Source organism: Anolis carolinensis, chromosome 1 (genome assembly GCF_035594765.1).
Source record: "Anolis carolinensis isolate JA03-04 chromosome 1, rAnoCar3.1.pri, whole genome shotgun sequence".
NCBI lineage: Eukaryota > Metazoa > Chordata > Lepidosauria > Squamata > Dactyloidae > Anolis > Anolis carolinensis.
Window position 1 is genome coordinate 101,237,511 of NC_085841.1, and position 24,883 is coordinate 101,262,393.

General features: G+C 39.0%; 1 protein-coding gene across 2 annotated transcripts in view; it reads right to left on the reverse strand.

Moving 5' to 3' along the window:
- The window catches only part of foxo3 (forkhead box O3), a 137,867-nt gene that overhangs the window by 83,714 nt on the left and 29,270 nt on the right, over window positions 1-24,883 (reverse strand). The window contains exon 1 of one of the 2 annotated variants that reach the window (XM_062969036.1): window positions 4,243-24,615. The exons of the other annotated variant lie outside the window; for it this stretch is intronic. Within the exon in view, the coding sequence (XP_062825106.1) occupies window positions 4,243-4,269 (27 nt within the window). The 5' untranslated portion in view covers window positions 4,270-24,615. Of the gene's footprint in view, window positions 1-4,242; window positions 24,616-24,883 lie in introns of those variants that run through there. 2 annotated transcript variants of the gene reach the window in all.

The following is a 24,883-nucleotide window of genomic DNA, read 5'->3' on the forward strand; positions in this document are numbered from 1 at the left end:
ATATTGTGCGACCATCCATACAACCTTTCCTGTTTGTTGCTTTGAAAGGCACCTGATCTCACTGTCTCAGGCACGAAACAGAAATATGTATTAATCAACCTAGAATAAAAATGTGCACATTACAAGGAAAACACTTCCAAATAATTTTTCATGATTAATGCTTTAACCATTATTTTTATTCTAGGGGGGAAATGTACAATCAGCTCTACATCTTCACTTGACTTAAAGACACAGGACCCCTGCAAAATGAAAAAAACTGCAAGTAAAAATGCTATATTTTTACGTAAGATAACACCCCTCTAGGAACCTCTAATCAGTGTTTCTCAACCTGTGGATCCCCAGGTGTTTGGCCTACAACTCCCAGAAATCCCAGCCAGTTTACCAGCTGTTAGGATTTCTGGGAGTTGAAAGCCAAAACATCTGAGGACCCACAGGTTGAGAACCACTGAACTAGGTCCTCCAGTTTGACTGTGCTGAACTCTGACAGACGTTGATGGTCGAGATTCCTTGGGAAAATATTTTAATGAAACGGTGCATGATGAAATCTGCAAATGTCAAATATGCAAATATGGAGGGCCAACTATATTTGATAATATCTATACTAAGTGGCTTAAACTCGCAATTTCTCCTTTGTTCCATATTCTTCTAAATTAATAATAGCCAAGCATTTTAGAAAGTACCCAAATGAAGTAGCGGTAGTTTAGCAGTCTATATGAGCTGTTGAACTGAAGGCACAGACTGGCTAGTCCCTTCAACCCCTCAAAATCATGGCTATGGTTTTTATTCTTAAGACAATAGACATACACAATAAAGTAAAGTTAAAATCAATTCTGTGGCATTGCTCTTTGCATCTTCTGAAGAACCTTGCAAAACATTTACTAGTTCCATTGGTAGTTCTTATTATACTTGCCTGCTAATTTAACTCTCATCGTTTTCCAATATTTGGCAATGTTATTACAGTCCTGCCAAACATTCTTGAAAGCTGCTCCAGTAAGTTAACGGATGGTCTCATTCAATTAGCAGTAAACAAAAGCAGAGCCAACAGAAAACAAATTCTGGGCATCTCTTCTTTGCATATGCTAATTCATTATAATATATGCAAATTTGGAGCAATTCACTACCAGCCGTTCAAGTACGAATTTGGAAGCAACAATAACCTCAATTGAGGGGCAAAGACTTCTCTACAAAGGTACAACATTTATAGTCATACGAAGTATTTTTGGTGAATAAATGATATCCCTTAATATCATTAATCTCCTTCAGGCCTCATTTTTCTGCCCTAATATATGATGACCACACTCATTACAGCTTTCATTTGGGTCACATGTGCAAAATATGGTGGCCACAAACTGCTCTACATACTTAGCTTCACACATAGTCTACCAGGCAATTGGTATCACAATATGGTGACAGTATCACAGTTTAAAACTCTGATTATGTTCTCAGGATATAAGCCTACTGTCCTTACAGATTGGTTGAAGTTGTCACATACATTTTATTTATTTATTTAGACTTTTTTTCTCACCATTGCTGAAGCTACTTGGGGAGGGAGGGGGGACTGCAGCCCAAGTAAGAATTCGTTTCCTTCACCCTCCAATTTTTTTAGCACTGCAGGTAGACACTAAAATTATTCTCAACTAGAGTTCTTACATTTGCTTTGTTTGCAGTTGTATAGCTTCTTCGTGTTATTTCTGACTTATGGTGCCCCGATCACTGAGTGTTCTGATTTATTTAGAGAAGTTGAGAGTGTTTGGCTTGTATAAGACTACACAGTATACTGCTATGTTGGAACAGGGGCCACTACATCACATTTCATCCAATGAAGTGCTATGGCATCTTTTCTTCAGCTAAAGTCAACTGGAATGATTGCCATTCGATTATACAGTTCTGGGAGAGGAGGAGAAGTGGTGCAGTAGTAACAGGAAGTGCATCTATACTGTCAATTTAGTACAATTTGACAGCACTTTAACGGCCATGGTCAATGCTATGAAATCAAGAAAGTTGGATAATTCACGTTAGTTATACAACTATTTTGTATATTGCCACTGATTTTTTTCTTATGAGGATACAGACTCAAAAAGTTGGTGTTTTAAATATCTGAACTAAATAAATGGGGAGAGAGGTATGACTTTTGCCTATCTTATTTCTACAGGACTTTTTATTCTGTTACCATTATCAATTAAGGTCAGCCCAAACAATCAGAATGCAAAATCCGTTAGGATAGACTCTAGTTACAATCAGGTTTTTTTCTTTTCATTTGTGGAAGTAAAGTTATTGAAAATGTTAAGGAAAACATCAGGTGCAGACAATTATCCTTAGTTCGGGTGGGGCACCAAAATAAATTCAGCCCCTCCTTGTGCAGATAGACAGAAATATCTGAAATGTATTACTTTTGTCTAAGCCAGTTGATTCAAAACAGAAGAAAATACTTTTATCAGACATAGAAAGAGATGATTGTCTACTGAGTAAGGTACACTCTTTGTAAACTGCCTCAAACAAAAGGTGGTAATGACAAAACAGGGGCTCTAAAACAGCCCAAGTTAGATTAGATAGCACCATGGATCAAGAGGGCATTATGATTACACAATACAGAAAGGCAGCACCAAGGAAAAGCTGGTGCCTAAAAGCTGGCAAATATTTTTGACATTAAACTGGGGGGGGGGGGGCAAAGAGATGGCAAGAGACACCAGATACCTTTCCTTTGTAAGACCACTAGACAAAGCCAACCCTCTCAGAAATAGTTCATCTGTTTACGACAGCCGCAATTTAGTCTCAGTGAAATCTGTTTGGGCTGATGAAGTCAGGCCCTTAAAGTTGAATCTACACTGTAGAATGAATGCAGTTTTGAACCCATTAGAACAGCCATAGCTCAATGCTATGAAATCTTGGTAGATGTAGTTTGACAAGTCTTTAGCCTTCTCTGCCAAAAAGTGCTAGTGCTTCATCAAACTACAGCTCCAATGATTCCATAGCTTTGATCCATGGCAGTTCAAATGACATCAAACTGCATTCTTTCCACAGTATAGTTGCACCTTTAGATACACAATGTACTAGAGCAGTGGTTCTCAACCTTTATCCTAAAAACTGTCTTCATTTATTCATAACATAGGGTAAATGCAGACAATCACATCTGGACAAGTAAGAAGCTTGTGCTTTAATAACCGTGTTAGTCTTTATTGTGTCATGGAGCACTTTTATTTGATTGTATACATTCCCATTTGCCAAATGTGTCTAGGCCTGCCCTGCCTCTATCCACCCATTCAATCCTAATTGAAACTTTGTTACCCAATTACTAACTTGGCATTTCTGTATCTACCATTTACTTCCCTCTGATTGTACACTTCGACTCACACCTTTCTCCTTGCATTTCCCCCACCGTCATCATATGACAACTTGATCAGAAGATAATTCAAAACATTACATCTGCTGCAACTCTAAGGAGTGAAAACTGAAGAGGGCTCCTGTATCTTTAAAAAGGAGAATTTCACCAAATCATATAATCACGTAACATGCAGCACCAGCTGAATTCCTCTTTTCTACACAAACATTAAATTAGTGGATCTCAGCCTGTGGGTCCCCAGGTGTTTTGGCCTACAACTCCCAGAAATCCCAGCCAATTTACCGGCTGTTAAGATTTCTGGGAGTTGAAGGTCAAAACATCTGGGGACCCACAGGTTGAGAACCACTGCATTAAATGTACAGAAGTAAGCACAGGAAGTAAAAGTAAGTATTAAAACAATTTTAGACTGTTAGATTCAGTTTTCTCTGAGTTTCATATCTATAAGCAGAATATTTTAATTTAAAAATAAAATAAATAACAGTTATAAGATTTTAATAATTTTCTTTTGTTTTCTGTGCTGGCTACAAATTATGTTGCAGGGAGAAGGAGACCAATATTTGGGAAAGAGCCCTAGGTAGGAACTATGTTTACATTTGTTCTGTGGAACTGATGTGATGACAGACTCACAGTAAAGCACAACCTTTCAATTGCAGGGCATGTGTTGACAGTAAATAGAACTGTCAAGCATTGCTATCTCAAATGTGCCAAAATGAACTTCTGAGCTAGTGACCTGATTTTAGGCTGTACGTATGTTTGTTTACGGGGTGCGGAGGGGAAAAGCTCTTCTTCCTAAGGTCAACCATAACAGCCTGTGCCTCAGAACTTTAGACACAGTTGATCTGACAGCTCTTAAAATCTCCCTTGTGTTTATTCAGAAAAGGGTTTTTTTGCATTTTCATTACCTGACTAAGGAAGCTTAAAATGCACATGCACAATTGTTTCCGTTCTTCCTGTCTTTTGAGGAAGAAGATGAGGAGGATTGTCTGTCTCCTTGCTTCAGCTCTGTGTTGTCCTGTCACTGCATAAGGCGAAGCATAGCGACTGTACAGGGCTGGCAAGGTGCCAGATTAAACAAAGCTGGATTCGGGAACGAGAACAACAAGTCAATTCCACATTGCTATACTGACCTATATCAACTCCCTGTCAGCTGAGCCAAGCTAAATGCTGTTGTCCAATGAGGCAAAGGGGAGGCGACCCATAAAAGCCTATGGGAAAAGAGCCAACCCAGAACTGCTCAGGCTTGCTTTGCAGCTGGACTATGAGAGGTAATTGTGGAGGTAGAACAAAAGCAGGGTAGCTCATTCTCCAGGAATACACAAATACAGCGTTAACACTTGATGCGCAGGAACTGAAATTGTGACCAGCCTGCATTCGGTCATCCAAAGGCTTTTTAAAACAGCATAAAACACTCAAATCAACAAGTACAGAGTAGTGCCAAAATCTGTTGGGTTTACAATAAATATGAAATTGCAGCTCCATCACAATCTTCCTTTCATTTCAGACTGGACTTTTAAACACTGAAGTTAGGAAACAAAGCTGGGTATCCTTTTTTTTAGTAGCCTCATACCACATTTTTCACACATGTTGCTTCATAAATGGGCAGTACCAAAATAAGATCACATGTTGTGCCAATTCTGTTGTTTGGGAAGACATTAAGAAGCTATTGACATATATCAGCTCGGGATAAAATATCTTGTAATTGCCTTTTTAGAGGCAATTAGAGGTAACTTGTTCATTCCTGTTTGGGCTGAGCATGCTTTCTTTAGGGTTCTCAGGGGTCACCTGGAAACCATGACTGTTCCTTTCAAAGGCCTGAAGTCATCAAAAATGTTATAACCACTTTATCTATCATCCTCTTTTCCTCCATGGAGACTATGTCCAAGCTTTCCCTTCATAATTATCCCTCCAGACAGAATTTTAGCTCTGCCCCACAGAACTTGAGCAAGGAAGAGGAGGAAAAGGAATCAATGGAGAGAACATAGTGGCCGTATGCACTCTCATTCCTTTGAATTGTGAGGTAGGCAAATTCATGCCCTCAGAGAAGAAAAAGAAGAGAGGAAAAGGAGAAGACTACAATTGTCATAAATGCAGAGTACTCGTTATTCTGGCGGAGACCTATGAAAGCCGTTATCTAGGGGTAAAACTATTGTAGAATTAATGCAGCATTAATTATAATGGCTCAATACTATGGAATCATGGAAGTTGCAGTTTTTCAAGGTCTTTTGTCTTCTCTGCCAAAAAGTGCTAGTGCAGGGGTTGTCAACCTGTGGGTCCCCGGGTGTTTTGGCCTACAACTCCCAAAAATCCCAGCCAGTTTACCAGCTGATAGGATTTCTGGGAGTTAAAGGCCAAAACATCTCGGGACCCACAGGTTAAGAACCACTGTGCTAGTGCCTCACCAAACTACAACTCCTAGGATTCCATAGCATTGAGCCAGTGGGCTTAATGTGGTATCGAATGACATTAACCACAGTATAGCTCCAATCTAAGACAGCCAGAGGATACAAGCTTGCTTTCCTTGAGATCATAATGCTGGACTGACACCTTGAAAACCTAACCCTGATAAATGTGGCAAATTGCTTTTACGCTCTTCCCTTCATAATTATTCCTGGTCTGCAACCATAATAATAAAATTCATTCATTTGCCATCCTTCACAATTATTATGTCTATTAGTCCACAAAATGTATGAAGATAAGCTCTACAGATATCACGGACAAACAAAAAGATCTTATTGCAAATCAAACTTGAACTCTCACAAGAGGTAAAGATGACACAACAGAGGCAGTTGTACTTTGGACATATAATGACATGAGTCACCGGGAAAGGTGACAATGAGATGTGTTAGGAAAAGAGGGAGACTGCACTACAGGTGGATTGATTTAACCAAGGAATAGGATTGTTGTATGTTTTCCGGGCTGTATGGCCATGTTCTAGAAGTATTCTCTCCTGATGCTTCACCCACATCTATGGCAGGCATCCTCAGAGGTTGTGAGGTATGGAGAAACTCAGCAAGGAAGGTTTATATATATCTGTAGGAAGTCCAGGGTGAGGGGAAAAACTCTTGTCAGTTGGAGGCCAGCGTGAATGTTGCAGTTAATCACCCTAATTTGCATTGAATGGCTTCATATACTGGCTACTTTTTTTTTTTTACCAAGGAAGCTATCATATGGAGTTAGCTTGCTGGAGAAATGCAGTTGGTGACCAAGGCTCTTGCAGGTACCCAATTCATAAGGTCACCATAAATCTAAATTGACTTGATTGTGAAGAACAACAACAAACACAAATGTTACACTTTGCCAGTTATAGCTGTCCTTAAGATAGGTGTTGATTTAAAAGGAAAGGATCCCTAGGTCACAACTGACAGCTCTAAACAATTGCAACATCTAATTCTTTACTGATTCAGGAAGTGTTATATATGTTTTGCAAGCTGCAAGAGTCATGTGAAACAATACAATTATATTTAGTGAAACATGATTTTGAGGAAAAACACATTTCTTATGACATATTTATCTTAATTGGACATTGCATTCCACACTATATTGCAGCCACATTCCTATTCCAATGCTTATGTTGTCATTATACAACTATTTAATGCCTGCCTGCCATGGATACATTTGTGGAAAATAAATAACCTTTTTTTCAGTGTTAAGGACATAATTGTGTCATGATTAAGTTTAAAGATTGGCAACCATGCTATTGATTGTTGTTATCCCTTTGGGCCTTTGAGATTATTGTTTTCACTGACCATTATCAGTTTCCTCACTGCTGCTTAAATGGCTTCCAAAATGAGTCTCTCAAATCCACAACAAATGGTGATCAGTCCCTGGCTGTGACAAATATATCATGCTAGATAGATGGCTATGAGCTCTTGCGTGGTTGAAAAACATAGATGAGTAAAAGACATGCATACATAAACAAACAAATGCATTATAAGCCTCTTTTATAGAACTCACTGTATCATTTAAAAACAAATACAAATCATATCATTACAGAAAAGACACAACAGCAGATCAAATCATACCAGTTGAAATGAAGCACTGTAAGGTTTTCCTGGTGCTGACTATCAACTGGGTGCTAAGTTAGTTGGATGCAGTCCTGATACAGTGGGCAGCATCTGCCTGGGGACACTTCCACACAAGCCTTTTTTTGTGATTTGGACATTTTTTTATTTGTAAAAATGACAAAACAGAACAGACAACTCATCTGAGATGACATCAGCGGGACTGAATAGATGACACAATTCAGGAGCTACTATGAATGAGAAGTATCCTATTACTGGAACTTCATGCTTTCAGAGTTTGTTCTGTGTAGGTTAATACTGGAGAATGACTGGCTTGCAATTACAGTTAGTGTAAGACGGACTATTTTAGATGGTATGGGTGGTTTCATGGTTAAGTAACTCATTGTGGCTAATATTATCAGGTCTATTTTCTTAAGATATTCTTAGACACACACTGCTTAAAATATAAACCATTACCTTGCAAACACACACCTGCTTTCTACCACAGCTATATATAGTGAATGCAAGCTTGTCTTTCTGACCCCTGCTGTAACAACTTGCCTAAATCTATGACTCTTGGAAGGTGTACATTTCTGAATAGCTAATAAAAATGAATAAAATTTAAACTGACTCCTAAAAGAATGATTTCTTCCAGACTGATGGCACTAGCTTGTCGTTGATGATACAGGGCAATGGAAAAACAAGCAAAACTAAGCACCATAACCCCTTCCTTGGGTCTTATGCACATCTGGTGCCACATGGCTGAAGTATGCATACCTTTTTGTACTTCTCTCAGTGATCAATTCACAAAACTTTTGCCATATAGCAAAACTAAAGGCATTAAACAGCAGGACAAATTTGTTTCAGGGCTTCAACATTTAACATCTATGATTAGGCAGGCGCCTACCCAAAAGTAAACCCCACTATATTGCATGGCTCTCATTTTTTGCCAGATGTGTACTGAATTGAACTGCTGGTATGAAAGCAAGGTAAAGGTAAAGGTTTCCCCTTGACATTAAGTCTAGTTGTGTCTGACTCTGGGGGCTGGGGCTCATCTCCATTTTCTAGGCCATAGATGCCTCCAAGGTCATGTGGCCGGCATGACTGCCTAGAGTACCGTTACCTTCCCACTGGAGTGGTACCTATTGATCTACTCACATTTGCATGTTTTTCAACTGCTAGGTTGGCAGAAGCTGGGTCTAACAGCAGGAGCTCACCCCACTCCCCAGATTCAAGCTGCCAGCCTTTCAGTCAGCAAGTTCAGCAGCTCAGCCGTTTAATCCACTGCACCACTGGAGACTCAATATCAAAGCAATCTATCCCTAATTATCTGGAAAGTTGATTTTGAAAACACAAAGATTTTAAATCAAGTGATTATGAAAAGTACTGATGTGAAACACCCTCTTAAGGGGCATTCTTCCTTCACAGATCTAATGATGTTTTTAAATTATGCTTCTTACAACAATGATATTAATATCAAAACCAAAACTTGTGCTTCAGTAATGTTCTTAATCATTTAAAAATTTAAATTGATAGATTAAAAACTCTAATGATACTTTGATTAAAATGTTATAACTGGTCCTCTTCCTTGTGGATATGTGTAATACACAATGGTTTCTGAAATTACTACATGGTAAGTCTATTCACAATTTACATATCTTTAACAAAGTCGTTCCTCTACAGTAAACTATATGGCCCATCTGCAGTTGCAGACCTTCTATTTGGTTCATATTCCTCCTGAACATACAACCAAATTAAATCAGAATCAGGAAAATGAAATATAGATCCATCCTCAATGCAATGTGGAGTGGGCACAAACAAATGGGAAATGGCAGGCACAGCTGACCTCTCTCTGGTAACAGTTGTCTTCCTAAAATAATCGCTGTAACAGTAGCCACATTTAATGCTATTTCACAGTTGCTCTTTACTCACACACAGGCACACACAAGTACATATAACAATGTATTAATATCAGGCACTCTACTAAATTTCTGAGCACTATCAGAAGGAGAGAATTTAAGGCATGTCTAACTAGGAAAACCAGTGTTCTCTTCAGTTCTTTGTGATTCAGTCCAGAAGCTGAGAATGACAAAGTCTGACGAAGCAAGTGGCTACCTGTATGACCGATTCCTGAGATCAGAAAATATCCTTTCAAAAGGAGGTGTTTGGTACTCTGCAATGTCTAAATATCAAGAGCCTGTGTACAATATCTCTGAGGCCAGCAGTTCCGCCTACATTGGCCTGGATATCACAAACTACCATCAGATAATTATGCAAAATTACTCCTACAAACTCTGCCTTAACTACTGCATTTCTTGTACAGTTTTTAAAACAGAAGTGCATGTATTACTAATTTTCTCTGGGATATTATTCAGTGGGGTCACATATGGATATACTCAGACTTCTAATTTCTGCTTAGTACGCACTATGAGCAGGGCACATTCATAAAAGGAAAGAATATACTCCTAACATTTTCATACAGCACAGGAAACGGTGTATTAACTATCTTGGAAACCGGTTCTCTTGTCCCTTCCTTATTATAACTACTTCCTACATTTGTATGATTTTGTCCTTACACACACCCATTACCACCTCAAGATGCAAAGAAATGTTCCATTTACGCCCCACATAAATGCCTATACTCCAGACAAGTAGGTGTCAGTCTTTGGTCCTTTGGATGTTTTGAGCTTCAACTCCTCAAATCCTTTACCACTAACCTGGGACGTCTGGGAGTCCAAAATACCTGAAGGACTAAAGACTGAAAACCACTGCTCTAGACCTTGCAGTCAGTGCAATGTTTCTTTATAAGAGCCATAGCCGTTAAGCATGCAAGGGCATTGTGGATTGCAGAGAAAGAATCATAAATGGCAAGACATATTCTCACCATCTCAGGAGACATATGGCTTTCTTTATCCAACCACAAATAACTCCACACCAAGAAATAAAATAAAATTAAATTGTGCAATCAGAAGGAACGTCAAATATTGGCTCATTGTGAAAAATAAATGCAGCTTCCAAGACTGAGGTTTTCAAACAATTTGTAATTTTGGAGCACAGGCTGGAAGAGACTCAAAAGATAGGGAAAGTCTGGAGATCTGTGAGCTCAGCTAACAGCTGGGGCTGGGGAATAACAGCCACTGGTGAGGAGGACAGGCACAACACTTGCTTTGGCAGAGGACCCAAACTATTCAAAAAGCAAAACTGGGAACAAGCCTAAGTTCTGCCCACCTGCTCCGTTTCAACTGGAACAGACACATTTTTTTTGAGAAAGCACCGGAGTTCAGCAAAACTGGAAACGATTAAGAGACTGCGGTGCAATCCAAGAACAAAATGTGTGTTGCAGATCACTTTCCAAGACTGGAAATGAAAGATAGGCGTGAGAGATAAATCTGGCTCCAGTGTTTATGCAAGCATATCATACTTCATAGTACTGAATGTCCCAACCCTTACAGAGGAAGTAAACAATGTTCTCTCCCTGTGTATACGTATGCACACAGCACTAAATACGATAGCCTGAAAAGCATGCCTAACTGAGTTATGAAACACATACGTCAGAGGTCTCCCAGTTGTTAAAACTACAATGCCACTATTTGTTGTTTTTGTAGGCGGCAAGGGCTGTTTTTTTTTTAATGGGAATACTTTACATTTAAGATCTAGGTAATCTAATCTTCTTGTGCATATTGTGGGTGCTTCCAGACAAACAGTTCCTTACTCTCCCCTCAAAAGTTATTACACAGCTATTCCAGATTTTTCACCTTAATAGTGGTTTTTATTTTTGTTTTGTGGAAAGCCATATGAAAGCACAAGAGGGTTGTGTGTGGAAGATAATATAATATGGGCTGTAACCTAACTGTCTGAAATTCCAAGGCTGAGGCAACTGCAAAACAACTGCCTCATAGGCTACAATACTGTGCACTCTTACTTGCACTAAACACTTTATTCAATTTGATAAGCAGCATCCAGTTCATCTTAAGGAAAGTGCATTTACTATTATGAGCAGCAGAAGGAAAGAGAGAATCAGCAATAATCAGCTTTCCCACCCCATCCCCATTTCTTTAAAAATGAAAAGAAAAAAGGAAGTTGTAATGATTATATATTCTTGCATAGCAGCCGGTGGGATTGGATGGCCCCTATGGCTTCTTCCAACTCTATGATTCTATCAATGGGATTACACAACTTGATACAGCCTATACTATATAATGTTCTAAATGTCATTTCTGACCAGCCAAATTTGTTAAAAAATATTTACATCTGTACAAGACAACTAAAATCAATGAGAGAAAGTGATATAAAACAACAGACAGCTACACATCATTTACTTTACTGTGGAATAATGTAGAAAAATGTAAAACACTTTATGATTAGAACATTATTGAGTGAATTACTAAGAGAGCATTGTAACTAATACAGTGAATTATAACCAATTTGCATGTACCTTTCTGTCTGACATGCTTTCTCCCAGCATACACAGATGATGTTAGGCAAATAAGTGTGTGTGTATGTGCAGTGCATATGTGTGTGTACATACACACATGGTTCCCTTATCTCTTTTGCCCAGGATATTTGTTTAATCCAGAGGCTTGCATATTATACATGAGCAATCACGTATAAATGAGATGTAATAAGTGGCCATAAGCACCAGCTTCAGTTCTGGATGGAAAAGTTGCTGCAGCTATGTTCCCCTCTACAAAGCCCATTGTCCTGTTGACTTTAAAATTTTTATCTCCATCATACACCCCAATTAACTATTCACTCCTAACAAGCTTATGGTACAGCCGCAAGATGCCCTTTCAGCAATATTGAGCCAATGTTCGTAATTGATCCAGAAATCTGTACCAGCTCGATAGGGCAGGGTGTCTCCAATTCTTGGCAACATTACATCCAGCCTAGTTCCTTTCCAAGGTTACAAATGACAAGGTTATGATAACTCAGAAAAGCTCCTCATGACCTAGAGATCTGTAACTACAGTTGTCAACATTCGTCTGGAGCAATAAAGAATAATTTAAGTCTTCACAATCACAGCCTGGTTCTGGTTTGCCACAATGGATTTCTTATTAAACTTTTGGGCTGGCTATAATTCCATGTCAAACTGTTCTTATTAATTGTCTCCTGTTCAAAGTTTAATTTGTAGAGGGAGGTTTAGCAATATCATGAGTAAACATTAGAAACTGCTCATGATAAGGATTATTATAGACTTTTCAAGTATCAGAGTTGTGTGGAGGAGTAAGAGGAAGAGATGGCTCCTGGTGGTAAAAGAGAAACATTTATCTTTACAAAACATGCTAAACCAAGGTTGTTGTTTTTTCCAGAGTTATAACAGTATTATTTCACTTTAATTGCCATGGCTCCCTTCTATGGGAACCTGGGATTTGCAATTCAGGGAATGTGGAATTCTTAGCCAAAAAGCTCTAGAGACTCCGCAAACTACAAATATTTGGATGCCACAGGGTGGCTGTTCAAGTGGATTATAGTTCTACAATTATGTAGTGTGCAAAGGCTCTCAAACTTTAATTGCATTGTGTTGGGGTATCTTTATATATAGTCAGTCCTCTGCATCAAAAGATTCTGCATCCATGGATTCAACCATCCATGGTCTGATTTTTTTAATCCAAAAGGTTAATCTTGTTTTTTCCCATTTTATATAAGGGACACTATTTAACTATGCCATTGGATGTATGTAATGGAACTTTGGTATCCACAGTGTGTCCTGGAGCCAAATCTCAGTAGATGCCAAGGGCCCACTATACCACTATAATGCTCAAGGCTGAAACAGCCTGAAATTTTAATTTTTTTAAAAAAAATCAATTAATTTGACATTTCAAAATAATTTGAATAGCCCCCACCCCAGTGGTGCAACAGGTTAAACAGCTGAGCTGTTGAACTTGCTGACTGAAAGGCTGGTGGTTACAATCCAGGAAGCGGAGTGAGGTCCCGCTGTTAGCCCCAGCTTCTGCCAACCTAGCAGTTCGAAAACATGCAAATGTGAGTAGATCAATAGGTACCACTCCAGTGGGAAGGTAACGGAATTCCATGCACTCATGCCGGCCACGTTGACCTACGGACAATGCCGGCTCTTTGGCTTAGAAATGGAGATGAGCACCAACCCCCAGAGTTGGACACAACTAGACCTTTACCTAGATGTATTATTATTATATATATATACAGACAAACATGCTGTTGGTAGCCCAGACTAAGGGTACATTTAAACTGTAGAATTAATGTATTTTGATAACACTTTAACTGCAATGGTTCAATGCTATGGAATCATGGGAGTTGTCATTTTGCAAGGTCTTTAGCCTATTCTGCCAAAGAGATATCGTGCTTCACCAAATGACAAATCCCACGATTTCATAGTACTGAGCCATGGCAGTTAAAATGGTGTCACACTGCATTAGTTCTACAGTGTAGATGCACCCTAGGTCTATATTTCTAAATACGCTAACTAAGGAGCACTTATGCCGGAGTAAACATGTCACTAAGTAAACATGTAACTGATATATGGAGAAAAACAAGGAAGCATGGGAAGCATGAACTGACATAGACTTTGAAATATGGAGTGGGAGAGTTTTTGATGATTTTCTGTGCTTTAATTCACACCTTCAACGGAATCCAAATTTAAACATTTCACACAGTTTCCTAAAGTTAGAAAAACAGCCCAGCACAGGTTTCCATGGTACCCCCAAGTCTACATTTCTTTTCTTTTTTTAAAGCAAATGAAAAGCTGCCTGTACCAGCATGGATTTTGATTCAACCACAACCATAATGTAGCTGTTATGCCGAGCTCCTATCCCCACCTGCAAAATGGGAGTGACACTTCTAGGTTTCCAGAACTGTAATGATCTCCAGCAGCTCAAAGGCACAATGTTAAACCTACATCATATTGGGTTGGCTGGACTGCAGTACTGAAGCCTAGATAAGCACTGTGAAGAAATTTTGTTTTTAAAAGGCAAGTAGAATTTGGACTACCAATGATCAAGAAATAAGAGGTTGTGCCCTGTTTTTTTTCTGCTCTCAAGGAAGCAGGAAAAAGTATACAAATGTATCTAATCTACACTATGGAATTAATGCAGCTTGATACCACTTGAACTGCCATGGCTCAATGCTATGAAACCATGGGAGTTGTAGTTTTGCAACATTTTTAGCCTTCTCTGCCAAAGAGTACTGGTTTCTTTGCTAACTAACAATCCCAGGTTTCCATAGTATAAAACCATGATAATTAAAGTGGTGTCAATCTCCATTAATTCCGCTGTTTAAGTGCACCCTATGAAGCCAAGGACTATATAGAGAATAATGGCAGGCAAGTCATCAGATCTGTAGAAAACTCCATGGCAAGAGAAGCCAGTACACTTCTCTTCACAGCCTTAAGAATTATGTAACCATAATTTATAAAGGATGTATTTTGCAAAGAAGGAGCTCCAGAAAATTATGTGTTCTTCTTTTACTTAAAAATTATTCCTTCTCAATTTATTCTAAGGAAAAATGGCTACAATAGAGAGATTACCATCGTATATTAATAAGTAATGGAATAAGTAGCGAAATATCAAATTTATTACATTAATATTCTTCTTCACTGAGCAAGAAGAATTGTCATGGCTATAGATAATTCGGTCATAGTAAGTAAGCTCTGTCATATAACATTAGAAAAATAATTCTGTTCAGATCAAAAAAACAAAACCCAAATTTTGTCTCTCTGTCTTATCTTTGCCACTTGCAGGATGTTTTCAATGCTATTGTTCAAGTTGTTTCCAACCAATGGTGACCCTGAAATGTCCCTTTCATGAGGTTTTCTTGTAAAGATTTGGTCAGAGGAGGCTTAGAATCTTAGATTCATAGAGATGAAAGAGACCTCACGGGCCACCCAGTCCAACCGCCTGCCAAGAAGCAGAAAAATCGCATTCAAAGCACCCCCAATAGGTGGCGATCCATCCATCTCCAAAGAAGGAGCCTCCACCACAGTCCGGGGGAGAGAGTTCCACTGCCGAACAGCTCTCACTGTGAGGAAGTTCTTCCTCATGTTCAGGTGGAATCTCCTTTCCTGTAGTTTGAAGCCATTGTTCCGCGTCCTAGTCTCCAGGGCAGCAGAAACAACCTTGCTCCCTCCTCCCTATGACTTCCCCTCACATCTTGATCCATGGCCCTGATCATGTCTCCTCTCAGCCTTCTCTTCTGCAGGTTAAATATGCCACGCGCTTTAAGCTGCTCCTCATAGAACTTGTTCTCCAGACGCTTGATCATTTTAGTCACCCTCCTCTGGAGAGAGTGTGACATGCCTAAGCTCACCTAGTGAGTTTCCATGGCCAAGTGGGGATTCAAACTCTGGTCTGCAGTCATAGCCTAATGGTCAAACCACTACATGACATTAGTTTCCTCACTTTCAATGCTTAGGTACTGAAAATTCAAGCAGGTTGTCTTTGGATACACTGAACAAAGCAAAAGAAATTATAAAAGTGTAATCCAATAGCAGGTTAATAATAATAATAATAATAATAATAATAATAATAATAATAATAATAATAATAAAACTTTATTTATATACCGCCCTATCTCCCGGATGGGACTCAGGGTGGTTTACAGTCATAAAAGCAAACACAAACATTACATAACAACATAATACACATTATTAAACAAAGTAAAACAATACAATTATAACAATAAATCACACTTACATGACCAGATCAAGGGGACGGGAACCATAAAACCAGTATGTTAAAATGCATCATTTTAGGCTAGGGAAATCTTGTGCAATATATTCAGGCCCAGAAATCGGCGGTAGTCCAATATAATTACTCAAAAACCTGCCGACACCACCAGGTCTTCAGTTCCTTACAGAAATTGGATAATGTAGGGGATTGCCTGATCTCTTTTGGCAATGCATTCCAGAGCCGGGGGGCCACTGCCGAGAAGGCTCGTTCCCTCGTCCCCTCCAGCCGCACTTGAGACGGTGGTGGGAGCACGAGAAGAGCCTCCCCGGAAGATCTCAAGGTCCGCACTGGCTCATAGGAGGAGATGCGAGGAGGTTCAATTGTTTTAGAATGGAAGAGGTAACTTGAGTATGGTGAATACAGTAGTTCGAGTCAGCTACTGTTATTTACAGTTCTAAAGTATAGTTTTACCACATTCACCCACAAGTTGACTCAATCAAAGCTGTAGCCTGAAGACAGCTGTTGGAAAAACCCAAAGTGAACCTTTTCTCCCCGGCAATTCAATGTTCTTTTCACTATTTATATTCTTGGATTGCCCAGCTGCGACTGACACCATAGGTCAAGGTGTCCTAAACTTCCAAAAATGTGTTGATGCTGTCGAATCAGCTCAAGTTTTTTTTTTATCTTGGTTCTTAACTAGCCGTAGTTGACATCTTATTGACCTCACTTACTGCAAGTAGCAAGCAGTGCTATTTTGTCCAGCAATAATCTCTTGAGAAAGTTGTTTGTTTAGTCTTCTAATTTTATTTCAAGAAATAAAGTATCTATATTAACGACAAATGTTTCCTTGATAATGTCCCACTCTAGTTCACTCTATGGGTGCAGCTATACTATAGAATTAATGCAATCTGACACCACTTTAACTGCCATAGTTTAATGCTATGGAATTTATAAGGTGTTTTATCCTTCTCTGCCAAAGCCTGCTGGTGCCTCATCAAACTACATAGAAATCTCAGGATTATAAAGCATTGAACCAGGGCAGTTTAAGTGGTGTCAAACTGCATTCATTATACAGTGTAGATGCACCTATATTGCCACATGGTAGGAACTCAACATGACACTACTCCCCTGACAATGGCAAGCTTTACCACATTTTCTCTGAAAGTGTTCCAATATGACCCAAAATTGGTTGAGAATATTAAATGCCAGAGGACAATGCAAGGTGGGTTTGATCCAACAGTGCAAGATGGGAAAAGTGAGATGCACACCAAAGTAATTTCTGAGGCCTTTTGAGTCTCCCAGCTGAGTTTTCTATTTAAACAAATTCTCCTGGGTTTAAAGCAGCTTGGGGGGGGGGAGAAAACTGCCCCCCTACCTACTAGGAGTGATGTCCTCCAAAGAAAAACAGGTTGAAAGGGGTTTTTAATTGTTTGTGGTGAGGACACAGTGCAGAGTTTGGTCCTGGCGAGGCAACGTGGCTTCAAATCCTAGGTGGTTGCACACCCAGGTTCAGCACTAGTAGAGGGGAGCTGTAAGCCTCCTCTTCTTTGGGCATAGACCAAATGAAGCCTACCTAACCATTGCAGGCATATTAAGCAGGTCTTCTTTGTTTACCCAACAGTGGAAGTTGAGGAGTGTAAAGCACAAGGAGTTAAAAGTATGCATACAAGATGATTTTGAATGAATAATAAATACTTTTTTTCTAGTTGATATGTGATAGCAGAAATTACATGTTTAACACATATCTGCTTGCTGTGTATATCTCTTTTGGCTTTAAAAATCAGTGAGTAGCAAAAAATTTCTTTACCTCCTGCCCAAGAGCTAGCAAACTCATTTAGTGATCTCAGAAGTTTCTAATGTTATGAAGCACAGTGAAAGCATTGAATTTGACAACAGGACTACCAGGTATGGGCCTAAAAGACCCCCCCCCCTCTCTCTCACACACACACACACACATGTTATAACATAATTAAATGTTCTTAAAAATATGGAGCTATTTCCCTGCTCCTACCAAATATCCAGTGTATGATTGTAGTCACTCTTTTGCAATTTCAACAAAATGCTCACTGCTACTACCTAAAGATAGCTATTATAGAAATCAATATATATTTTTCAGACACTGTGGAGGTGGAATTCATTTAAGTTCTGTGGCAAAATTTCTGTTACTGACCATTATATAAACATCTGTAAATGTACATTGCACCAATATTTAAGCATCTCAAATACTTGCAAGTTGAAAAGGGCTGCAGTTCAAACCTTGAAAATGTTAAGATTTTTAAAAATCTTATCTGCAGTAAGAGAACCGCAATGGAAATACATTGCTAATATAAACTTGTTTTTAACTGCACTTGTGATCATTTTTATGATTGCTGATCATAAACACAAACTTTTGAGTTTTTACTGCACATTTTATTATTGTTATCCCCTGTGGTTTAAATAAATAAATCTACATTTCAGTCAAAAACTGATTATACAATATCAAATACATATGTGCACATAGCGTAATTATGATTAATACTTGTGCCTATGAATTACAAACATCTTCTCCTCCTTCCTATCATTTATTTATATGGCACCATCACTGTACATTTTTTTACAAGAAAAAGGTCAAGAAAACACAATTCCCTGCCCTCAGGCTTATCCTCTAGAGCAGTGGTTCTCAACCTGTTGGTCTGCAGGTGTTTTGGCCTACAACTCCCAGGAATCCCAGCCAGTTTACCAGCTATTAGGAATTCTGGGAGTTGAAGGTCACAACATCTGGGGACCCACAGGTTGAGAACCACAGCTCTAAAGAAATATGTAGGCTGTGGTCATGGACAACTGGACATTTTCCTGATTGCAACATGTATGTATTTTTCCCACACTGTGGATGGAAATTCACCATTTTTGCATGGACTGCCATTTATGAGTAAAGTCTATGGTTATTGTGTGCTCCCAAGTACAAAATGTAACAAACAAAACAACCCAGAGAAGTTCATTTCCACCCTTTGACAACTTGCAATTTTACGAGGTGAAGTTAAGAAGAATTTAAACTCCTTAAAACATACAACTACATATGGTGACCATACTCTTTTGAGTGGGAAAACCAGAAGCTACAGCCGACATGCATAAAGCAGAATGTGTGGCAAGTCCTAAATGTTTCCAAACAGAAAGTAATCCAAGCAGGCTGTTTTCATGAGCTCATTTGTGCATGTTCCCAGATTCCCTGATTTGGCCAATTGCTTTCAATTAAATAAAACTTTTGAAGAAAATGGATACAGAAGATAACTGAGTAGAGATCTTTGGGAGCATATCTCTACTGCAGAAAAAATAGAGCCTATATCAATACAGGTTCTATTCTCTCTGGTAGTTCTAAGTAGGGCCTAACAAAAATATTTCTTCAATGGGTAGCAGATTTCACTACTCCTCTCCCATTATACAAAATGAAACAAAAGAAAGCAAAGCTCCCTTGTCCCTCTGCAAAATGCATGGATACAGCCAATATACTTCACAAACAGCTTACAACAGCCTCCATGGCCTGCCACATCCTCTCAATGTGTAAGACTACAGTTGTCATTGTTCCCACTAGGCATAAAGATGCTGTCTGAGGATGGTATGGGATGCATGCAGTATATCTGGTGGGTGACAGTTTGGTGAAACTGGAACTAGTAGACTGGATGGTATAGATGCTATTAGCCAAACCACAACAATACCTGTGTAAAATGGGAGAAATTAGTAAGAGAGGCCTTGGTAGAATGGTAGACAAAGTTGTGGCTACCTCAGCAGAGGAGGTGAACAGGAAATAACACCACTGCTCTACAAGGAAAAACAACTGCCTAAATCTTGGACATGTAGGGCCTAAAGCAGCAGATCCTGTCTAATCTTAGAAGTTAAGTGGGGGCAGCCCTGGTTTGTACTTGGATGGATGGCTGTATTTCAGAGAAAGAAACTGGCAAAATCACCTTTAAGTATTTCTTACCTAAGAAAACAAGTTGCCTGTCACCATAAGTTGACAAGCAACTTCAAGGCAGGCAGGCAGGCAGATACATGCACCCAGAAAGTGCAAGAAGAGCACCTTCATATATAATGAAGAAAAAACATCAATAAAAGTTACAACAGAAAGATTAATTTTGTGTGTGCATGCTCCCTGTGTGCATCTACATGTCTCATTGTGGTGGCTGGTGTTTTTTCATCTCTCAACACACAGATTAGAGATCTCTTGACCTATCACAGCAGACACCCTTGTTGACAGTTTAGAAAGAATGATGTGGTTTGGTCATAAAGCTACTAAAACAGCAGCAGAGTATTAGAGGAACAAGCCCTGAAGTTGCACTTTTGTCACCTCCCTTCTCCGCTTCCAGAAGAAAAGGAGGAAACTGGATGCTTTTGCTTCCATTTTCAATTAACCAGAGTTTATCTTAATGCTCAACCATGAAAATGTAGTCAGTCTTCACTATGGCTTATGAAAAGAAGCCAGGATCATAAAGCACATTTTATTTTTTAGTAAACTGTAAGCCTCCAACCTCTTCCTTGCTCTTTGGGTTAGGGGAAAAGAGGTGAGGAGGGAGGACAACTTGGCAAAATCCCTTGCTTGTCTGATAACCACACAGCAACAATTTTGCCAGCTCTAGGAAGGTGCTCAAAAGCTCAAGTCTAATTCTTTTAAGTCTTATTTAGTATCATGTTCTAATAGGATCAATGTAACTCTTAATTAAAAGTCTACTATTTCCAACTATTGACCCATAATTATTTGGGACACCTAGGGAGTAATAATGTAGATTTTGCCCATCTAGTTTTCATAGTTGGGGTAATTCACTCTTTGTTCAATAGTAGTTTTATGGTTTAAATTGCTTTTCTAGTATTGTATTGTTGAAGTATTGTTGGCTTTTTAATGCACAACCATTATTGACTTAGGACTGGTTTTGGATCTGTAATAGACAAAAGTTTAGAAAATTGCAGTCCTCAAAAATATGGCAATCGGTCTACTGGTAACTGAACTGTATCATCTGGCAAAAGATAGTAAAGGTAAAGGTTTTCCCTTGACATTAAGTCTAGCCATGTCCGACTCTGGGGGGTGGTGCTCATCTCAATTTCTAAGCTGAAGAGCCAGCGTTGCCCGTAGACACCTCCAAAGTCATGTGGCTGGCATTACTGCATGGAGCAGCAGAAGATAACCATATTATATTAGTGTGGGTATGGTCATTCTAAACTACTTCCCAAATCCATTATCTGGTGCTCTGTTTTATCTCTAAGTCCAAAGTAGCATTTTGGGTGACAGAAGCAAAGGTAGAAATCATGCAGGTCTTTAAACAGCAAATTTAAAAAATAGTCAGCTTATATCTGTAGGAAACCCTCATATTAGAAGAACTGAGTCTAAGCCTCTGTATAGAGTTAATATGAATCCTATGCTTTCAACATTAAGCTTTTTAAATTTATTACACAATATAGATTAATCATGGAGCTTGAAAGAATCATGAGCTTTGCTTTGGGTAATGAACAATTGTTGAAAACTGGTTTTTCATATGCTTTGTCAAGATGTTAATAAATGAGTATTGAGATGACAATGTATTAAGATGCTGTATTATGTATACACAAAATTAGCAACTCGAGCCCAGTGGTTCAGATTTGACAATGATAAATAATAGTCCCTACTATTCTAAATAATAGTCTAAAATCCAACCACAGGTGACCACTCCTGGCACAGCAAGAAAGTCAGTTAGCCCTAAATATTGTGACTATAATCAGAGGATGGCAACATTCAATGTTATCTTCCAAAGTTTAGTCATGTCGTTGAAAAGCGGTAGCAGATAAATCGGCATTTCAAACTGTATCGCTCCCAATTTACATGTCAGTTGGTCAACACTCCCATTTCTCCTTTCCCCAGTACCAATAGAGCTATTATTTCCTCACATATTATTTCCTCTTTATTTTTGGGCAGTCACCCAAGGCCAGCTCTACCATTAGGCAAAGACAGAAAGCCCCACCAAGCAGCAGATTGAGGGTACTATGAAAATACAGCAGATGGCTAGGTACCCATTTACTTGTTTTTACCCATATTAATAGTAAGCTTGCCAGCTTCTGCCAACCAAGCAGTTCGAAAACATGCAAATGTGAGTAGATCATAGGTACCATTTTGGTGGGAAGGTAACGGCGCTCCATGCAGTCATGCCAGCCACATGACCTTGGAGGTATCTACAGACAACGCTGGCTCTTTGGCTTAGAAATGGAGGTGAGCACCAACCCCCAGACACGACTAGGCTTCATGTCAGGGGAAAACCTTTACCGTTACTTAATAGCAAGCTTGTGCCACTGCTACCAAAATAATTTGGTAAGTTTTGCAAACTATATGTATCATGACTTCAGCGGAAGAGGAACCATTTGCTATTTTGCCTTGCAAGCCAACCTCGCCAGTTACAAAGATAAAAGAGAGCCGGGTTTATCGTGTCCTTCCCCAAATAGGGAGTCAATCTCCAGCTGGGAGGCGAAACAGTGCAAACTGGGTCTGTCTACTTCATTGAGACAGGTGTGTTCTCCAGAAATTTCACCACATCACCACCACTTCCCAGTCAAACAAGCACAAAATGTATTCTGAACACATGGGAAAGTTTGATGTCAACATTTGGGATTATAAGGAAATCCCAGAGCTTGGGGACATCACTTTTGTCATCTTCAGCTTTCAGAATCCAACCCCAGCAAATGTATTATAGCCAATATGTGAAAGGGCTTTTCCCACATGATTGGGCAAAGGTTCCAAATCAGGAGGCTCACTCTCTGTGCAATCGTCTCAGCTCTGGGCCAACTCACAGGAATGCCCTAATACATGACTACAACAGGGGAATACGATCAGTGGCCAAGTCAGCAGGCAGTGCTAAAATGAAAGTTTTTTTTTTTTTGGCTGAATGGATGGGTAAGAATTCTGAACAACCCCAAATAATCTCAGTTTACAGAAGAGATTATTTGTCTCATTGATCTCTGCTAACCACAGGTTCTTACATTTTGCCTCATAAAAGAAGCCCATGAGTGGGAACCATGTGGCCCTCCAGATATGGTTGGCCTGCACACCCTAGCAACCCTACACAGGACAACCAATGGTAAGGAATTCTGGGAGGTGCAGCCCAACTGCAATGAAATCTGGAGAGCAACATTACTCCCATCCCTCAACTAGAGGGAATCAGCCATTGATTTCTTATAGACAATAAAACATGTTTTCTTTCAAGGCACTTTTATCATTTATTATATGTTACCCTTTGAAGTTTTAAAGGTTAGGTGTGTGTTGGTGTTTGCCACCACTTCCCCCCTCTTAGAAATAAGATCACAGCCTTCCAGAGATACCATGCACTGCGTTTTTCCATCCTATGTGAGACCTGTCTTAAATTGAGGAGTCCCATTTATACTATTGGATTTTGGATGAAAGAGCCTTGTTACATATAAGAAGCAAGATGTACCTTCTGTTTACTATCGCTCACAAGCAATGTTTGAAAATGTGTCAAGTCAACACACACTACTTATTGAAATTGCTAATCACACCTCATTTCCTAGTCTAGACAAAAGGTTAGAAAGTACAGCGCGTGACAACAGCCAAGCAGCCATACACAAATGAAGAAAAAACAGCATGAATTTGCAAAAGAAATGCATAAATGGAGAAAATTAGTAAGTACAAAAGCTTATTGTGGAACCTACGGAGCATTTTGTTGGTCTGTTATTAAGAATAAATTGGCTTTTTTTTCGTGTCAGGAGCAACTCCAGAAGCGACTCAATAAATTGGCTCTAAATCTGAAACAAAAAGTTTCCCCTTGTCCTTATGCCTCATTTAAAAAATGGCAAATGTGCATGACACTAAAGTGTATGTATACAGACATGGCATTTTTTCTGTGTGTCCATCTCTCTCATACACGTATGTATCCTTCATATTGCAAATTTTCAGATACAGTAGAGTCTCACTTATCCAACACTCGCTTATCCAACGTTCTGGATTATCCAACACATTTTTGTAGTCAATGTTTTCAATACATTGTGATATTTTGGTACTAAATTCATAAATACAGTAATTGCTACATAGCATTACTGTGTATTGAACTACTTTTTCTGTCAAATTTGTTGTATAACGTGATGTTTTGGTGCTTAATTTGTAAAATCATAACCTAATTTGATCTTTAATAGGTTTCTCCTTAATCTCTCTTTATTATCCAACATATTCGCTTATCCAACGTTCTGCCAGCCCGTTTATGTTGGATAAGTGAGACTCTACTGTACACACAAATCACATGAGTTTATTCTGTTTCTGGGTTAGATAAAGGACAAAGGTTCAAACTCAAAAAAGTGAAACCAAAGAAATTTTGGGTTTTCAGAGCATTCCCCCCACCCCCCAAAAAATAGAGCACCATCATGCACGTTCCATAGTTAGGTTAAACAACAACCAGGAGAACATTTGACCAGTAGTTTTAAACACACTTTAATTTCCTGTCAAACTAGAATAAAAAATATCTGCAGTATTCTGACAGACGTTTTTCCCCTTCCATCTGAAGTGGAGTTACACTGGGCCCTTGGCATCTGCTGGGATTTCATTCCAGGACATGGACACACACACACACATGGTTAATACAAAAATCCATAGATGTTCCAAGTTTCATTGTATACAATGCCACAGTAAAATTATGTGGCAAAATCAGCTTTTTGGATTTTGTTTTTGGAATATTTTCAAGCCATGGGTGGTGAAATCCATGGATGCAGAATGAAGGGCCAACTATATACCAAAGCTAAATTATAATGGGGTGATAAACAAATAACATACTATAAAATAGAAATTAGATTAATATAATGTTTCACTTGAGTTACTATCGGTAACTTTACAAATCATTGTATCATCTGTTATCGACAGACACGTTGTCTATAAGCAACTACCAGAAAAAATAACTGTGGCC